The sequence below is a fragment of the Amyelois transitella genome, chromosome 20 (assembly GCF_032362555.1).
Source record: "Amyelois transitella isolate CPQ chromosome 20, ilAmyTran1.1, whole genome shotgun sequence".
Taxonomy (NCBI): Eukaryota; Metazoa; Arthropoda; class Insecta; order Lepidoptera; family Pyralidae; genus Amyelois; species Amyelois transitella.
The window spans coordinates 9,346,325-9,352,559 of record NC_083523.1 but is presented as its reverse complement, the minus strand read 5'-3'; the positions used below and the strand labels follow the sequence as shown (position 1 = coordinate 9,352,559).

Below are 6,235 nucleotides of genomic sequence, written 5' to 3'. Positions count from 1 at the left end.
AATGGTGCGTATAGAAATTGGTAAAAGAATATCGAATTTCGGCGAATATACTCAAGAAGATTATTGATAAAGAATAATAATAGTTTAATCGAGAGTATTCTTAGCTTAACCCTCGATGTAAAAGGGAGATAAGTTACAAATGTGTTTGTGTGTCTGTGTGTGTGGATGTATGTGTCAGTTCACTGAAAGAGAATATTGATGGATTGATAAATTAGTACAAATTTTCGACAAGAATATACATATTAATATTATGTTAGTATAATAAACATCAAATGCAAATTAAATTAAAAATTAAAAAAAATATCCGGCCCAAATTTAAGTACAAACATAGGTACATACATATGGTCACGTCTATATCCCTTGCGGGGTAGACAGAGCCAACAGTCCTGAAAAGACTGAATGGCCACGTTCAGCTATTTGGCTTAATGATAGAATTGAGATTCAAATAATGACAGGTTGCTAACCCATCGCCTAAAAAGAATTCCAAGTTTGTAAGCCTATCCCTTAGTCGCCTTTTCCGACATCCATGGGAAAGAGATGTAATGGTCCTATTCTTTTTGTATTGGTGCCGGGAACCACACAAATTTAAGTTCAGTTTAAAAAGTTTTCTTACTTTATAATAAAATAGTTTGTTAATGATACATATTTATCTTTCTGAACGCAACCCGTGGATACCGCCATTCTACGGTATTAGTTGGCAACACTGAACATTGACAACCCAAAATGCAATCATGGCGCACGGGGTACTGTGTTTTTAGAATGCTAAGAAGTTTTTACGTAAACACATCATTATTTTGCACGGAAACTGATTTTTGTGTTTATATAAATTACCTGTGACTCTTAAAGAATCGATTAACGCATACATGTGTGTTCCAAGTTCGAAGTTTCCACCTGTTCGTATTCACGTCTCTGTACTACTAGACACTTGCAGGTATGAAAATCATGAGAATTGCTGTTTTAGCTATGCTATCGCTGGTAACATGATCCAGTGGATATGTGAGAGTGTTCATCTCGAATTTTTACATTTCGCCTACTCATTTAAATGGAATTGGATGTCTTTCTGATGGTGTATTATGTTTGTTCCAGATAACTTTGGTGTAATAATGTCAGAGGCGTACGCCCGAGAGATACTTCGAAGGAATGTTGCGCAAATATGCCAAACAATAGGATGGAACGGTATAAACTCCACACCTTTGGACATTTTGGTGCATGTGTTGGAAAAGTACATTCAGTCACTTGGTACACAAGCTAGTAGATACGCCGAACAATTTAATAGGACTGAACCAAATTTACATGATTTAGGATTAGTATTTCGTGATTTACAAGTTCAGTTGCCCGAGCTCGCAGAGTACACGCGTTGTGTGCCGCCGGTGCCGCCGCCCGTCACTACAGAGAAGTTTCCCAAACCCAAGGAATCTAATTTGAATTTCCTCAAACCTGGCAGTCATGAAGTTGTCACAAGGCCAATGCATGTTCATGAACATCTCCCTCCTATGTACCCGGAGAAGGAAAGAGACACACCTGCTGTTGCAGGGACGGTCGAAATCCAACAAAATGGCATTGACAACCACAACACATGCGCAAGCCCGGAGATATCAGTCACTGACAGTCCAGAGAAACAAAAAGATATATTCAAAAGGCCCATTGACCCTGTGTCATTACCAAATAGCAAGAGACCGAAGATACGCTTGGACGAGGAGGAAAGAACAAGAGAAATTAGTAGTGTAATGATGACCATGTCTGGCTTCCTGTCCCCTGCCCGGGAGGGCAAGCTGCCAGAGGCTCGTCCACCAACAATTGTTTCAGAGAAACACATCGACAAACACAAACCAAACTCGCATCATTCTAATCCTATGAAAGAACCAATATTAGACAAAAGTGATAAGAAATCTAAGAAGAAAAAGTTATTGAATGGTAAAATTATGAAGAGTAAACGAAAAGATAAAAGTCATAAGAGTGAAAGTAGTAAGTCTAAGGATAGTAAAATAATTAATAAGCATCCACCTGGATATCCAATGAAGGGCAGAGATGTTCATCCGACACATCATAATCATGTAACAATGCCGGCGCCAAAACCCTTGGCACACCTGCCCAAGCCTGTGATGCCGCCACCTGTAAAGAATACAATGCCTCCTCCATCAAGACCATTGCCAGTTCCAGAACCTATCAGGCCAGTCATTAAGCAGGAGCCGTTGGATCCACCATCCCCTGTGTCATCTAGAAGTTTTATGGCAGAAGATTCTATACCTGTTCCACGAAAAATACCAATATCAAAATCACCACTTGTCTCAGCGCCCCTTCATAAAAACCCATTAATGCCTGAAACAGAAATCAAGAAAGAGGTTATTGACGAAGAAGAGAAGTTAGCTTCTCAACCAGATAGATCAAAAATTAATATATTTAAAAGAATATCGAACAAATCAAAAGAAGATAGAAGCACTCCAGAGGTTGTTGCAGACAAATCACAGTCTGACCCCATGATCTCAAGGTTGCAAAATTCTGCACACGAAAATTCTATCGATAATAGATCCCATGAAAGTATAAGAGTGAAATCAGATTTAGTTGTTAATAATAATGATAATAGTGCTGTAGATTTGTCTAAAGTTATGGATTTAAGAACTAATGAAGTAATAAGCATTGATGAAGACTCTATGGACTTAGTCCCGCCCACGCACGCGCACCAAAACAAAACGCACTCGGAACCTCGCCCTAGTATATCAATAAACAAATCTTTGCAAGTACCTTTCCCCAAAGAAATAGCTAGTGTGAGTCCAAAAATAAAGAAAGAAAAGAAGCACAAAGATAAGAAGGATAAAGCTGCTAAACTCGAAGCCAAGCTGTTGAAGAAACAGCAACAGCAACTAGCGCTAGAGATGGCCCAAATGGAGAAGCAAAATGTAAAAATACCTAATAGTAAACCTTCAAAGAGCAAAAAGGAAAAATTACCACAGTTTCCACCTGGATTTCCATTCTTTCCAGGCATGGCCCCTAATAGAGGCTTGATGCCTGGGCCTGGGTTAATACCTAACCCTGGCCTCATACCTGGAGCAGACTTCTACGGCTTAGCCAATAATCCTGCATTACGGGGCCTAGCGCCACCCAATTTATTGTCAAATCCATTTGCTTTAGGTGGGCTTTCAAATCCAGCTTTCTTACCAGGAAATTTGGGACAAGGTTTGCCCAACCCTCTCATGCCCATGGGCAACTTTCCTCATAGTTCGAGATCGATGAAAATCCCTTCAATGCTACGGCGCCCGAGCTTAGAGGTAATTCCTGTCGATAACGACGAAGACCGGGGGATGCACAAGTCTCAAAACTCGCGAGAGAAAGATCGCCACGATAAACACAAATCTCTTACCATTCCAAATATCTTGCAGAAACACAAGAAATCGCATAAAGAACATAAATCGAATCTATTCAAAATGCCTATCGTTCAACCTGATATAACGATAGAGTTAAACCCTCCTAAGAGCGAGCCAGTGAGGTCGTCGCCGCCACGACCGATGCCAGTGCCGGTCCGCGTCAGAACACCTGAGCCTCCTCCCGCGCCAGAACCCAAACCAGAACCTGTTAAAGTAGAACCCGCGCCAGAACCTGAACAAGACAAAGATCCAGAAACAGAAAGAAAGAAAGATAAGTCACATAAAAAGGAAAAGAAGGACAAAGATGGAATCAAAATCAAGAAGAAGAAAGATAAAAAGGATAAGAGTAAGGAAAAGTCAGAGAAGAAACGGGAAAAGGAGGAGAAATCCGAGATGAAAGAGCTGAAGGATAAAATTAAGAAAGAGAAAAAGGAGAAGAAACGAGAGAAAGCCGCCGACGGCTTGGTGCCGAAGCTCACGTTGAAACTGAACTCGTCCAACTCCAACTCCCCGATGCCGCCGAGCTCGCCCGACATCTTCAAACTGAACATCAAACCGATCGTCAAAAAGGACGAAGATGTGAGTTCGCCGAAGCAGGAGATCGTTTCTCGTGAGCACAGCCGGTCGCCGGAACTCGCGCAGATATCGGCGCTGGTGACGCGGCCGCCGAAACCGAAACACTCGAAACACAATCACGTCTCGGAAACCGAGGGGCAAGCGTCGCCGCCGGCGGGCGGTAGTTCACCCACGAGAAAGAATCACCCGCCTTCTAGCCATTCGAAGTACAAGAGGATTCTGATAAAGCCGCTGTCGAAGAAAGGCAACGTTGAGAGTTTCGATGACGACGTATCGATATCGGAAGAACCGTTGCCCCCGACGCCCGCACCAGTGGCGACGGAGAAGCCATTACCCACGCCGTATTATGTAGACGAGCAGGGCAATCAGATCTGGATTTGCCCGCCTTGTGGCCGGCCCGATAACGGCTCGCCGATGATCGGCTGCGACGGCTGTGACTTCTGGTATCACTGGATATGCGTGGGGATCAGAGAAGAACCTAGTTCTACAGAAGATTGGTTTTGCAAAACTTGTGTGACGAAGCGAGCGGGGATGGCCCTCGCGGGAGTCACTCAGTCTGGGAAGAAACGCGGCAGAAAACCCAAAGGAGAGCGGTCGCGAGAGGCCCACTGATGTCTTGTTGTTGAGATTAATTTAGTTGCAATTCCGAGGCGCGATTGTTATGGATTATTGTTGAATGATATCGAGAAATGTTTTCATCATTTATAATGTTATATCGTAGGCTAGGCTTAAGTATAGATAATGATTGAATATTGACATAAAATGTTGAACATAAATAGTGTAGTTACTTGTAATAATTACCATAATTTTAAAATATTTTGTTACGATTTCACTTATTCGTCGTTCGCTCGTCAGATCAAGTTGCGGGCGTACAGCTCGCGGACATAGATATAATATTATAAGATTCTTTTTATATTGTACAAAAACTGAATTTACTTAAGATATTGGTGATGTATAAAGTTAATGTAGTGAATATTTAAATAAACAGAAAGAAGGCTGGATGTATTTTCAGCTATTATTTGAATATTTTCATATTATAATTTTAATATAACCCTGTTTTTTTTTTTGTTGAAGTTGTTCCTTCATGTACAGGGCTAGCACTGCCTCTAATTTGCGTGGTATATTTTTTTTAATGAACTAAAGCACTATTACCGGCCAAATGTAAATGTTATACTGGACCGCCATGTTTTTCCGTTGCTAGGTTTGAAAAATGGTGGTATACCATGCTTTCACATTTCGCCGGTTAACTACATATTTGAGAGTGTGCCCGCCCTAATGCATTAAATAAGTGGAGGAAGGCAAATGTAAATTTGATTTCAGCCAGTGGCCAATTAAATATATTGGTACTTGAAAATGTAGTCCGTTATTTACCTCATTATTTTAAGCTATGTTAGTTTGTTAGGCAAACAGCTTTTAAAGAAGGCCCTGAGAGAAGGTTGATTGAGCCTATAAAAATCCTATTCGTAGTTAACTACATAAAGTGGAATAGTTCCCCTGGGAACTCAAACTTATTAGGAAAAAATGGTTATGGTGTAGGTAGTTTAACTTTGAATCTTACGGTTATCATGTACAGTCAACAGCATAACATTTAAGTTAGGGTAACTTGACGTGCGGTAGGCTGTACCGATGCATCTTAGTTATCCATATAAGTCTGATAGTAACGGACGCAGGCGCAGGACCCGCTTTAGAGCGACTAAGCCGTACGTACGGTTCACGCATCGAGACGGGAACACATTCAATAATCCGGTCTCCGCAACGTGAACACGCGTAGAGATGGACAAATAAATAAATATATACGGGACAAATTACGCAGATTGAGTTAGCCTCGAAATAAGTTCGAGACTTGTGTTACGAGATACTAACTCAACGAATATCGTTGAGTTAGTATCTCGTAATACATATTTTATAATAAATACTTATATAGATAAACATTCAAGACCCAGGCCAATCAGAAAAAGTTCTTTTCTCATCATGCCCTGGCCGGGATTCGAACCCGGGACCTCCGGTGTCACAGACAAGCGTATTACCGCTGCGCAACAGAGGCCGTCAATGCTCCGGCATTTAAGGCAAATTGGGAAAATACCCAATAAATTCCCATGTAAGCAACTGGAACACGATATGTTTTTATTCTCTTCCAGACCAGCATGGAAGATCTAAGTATATTTTCACAGGATAGATAGATAGATAGAATACACTTTATTGCATATAAAATTTCACGTATCTTGATCAAATAAAGGGTCAAGAGTACCCGAAAATGTGAATGAAGCGAAAGAAGTAACTATGCAGAACGTACAAAA

General features: G+C 41.1%; 1 protein-coding gene across 1 annotated transcript; it reads left to right on the top strand.

Moving 5' to 3' along the window:
• The first annotated feature begins 717 nt into the window (after window positions 1-717).
• Window positions 718-5,264, top strand: LOC106131681 (transcription initiation factor TFIID subunit 3). Its single transcript, XM_013330853.2, has 2 exons — window positions 718-931; window positions 1,087-5,264. The coding sequence occupies exon 2, from the start codon at window positions 1,104-1,106 to the stop codon at window positions 4,548-4,550; it is 3,447 nt and encodes a 1,148-aa protein (XP_013186307.2). The 5' UTR covers window positions 718-931; window positions 1,087-1,103; the 3' UTR covers window positions 4,551-5,264.
• The last annotated feature ends 971 nt before the right edge of the window (window positions 5,265-6,235 follow it).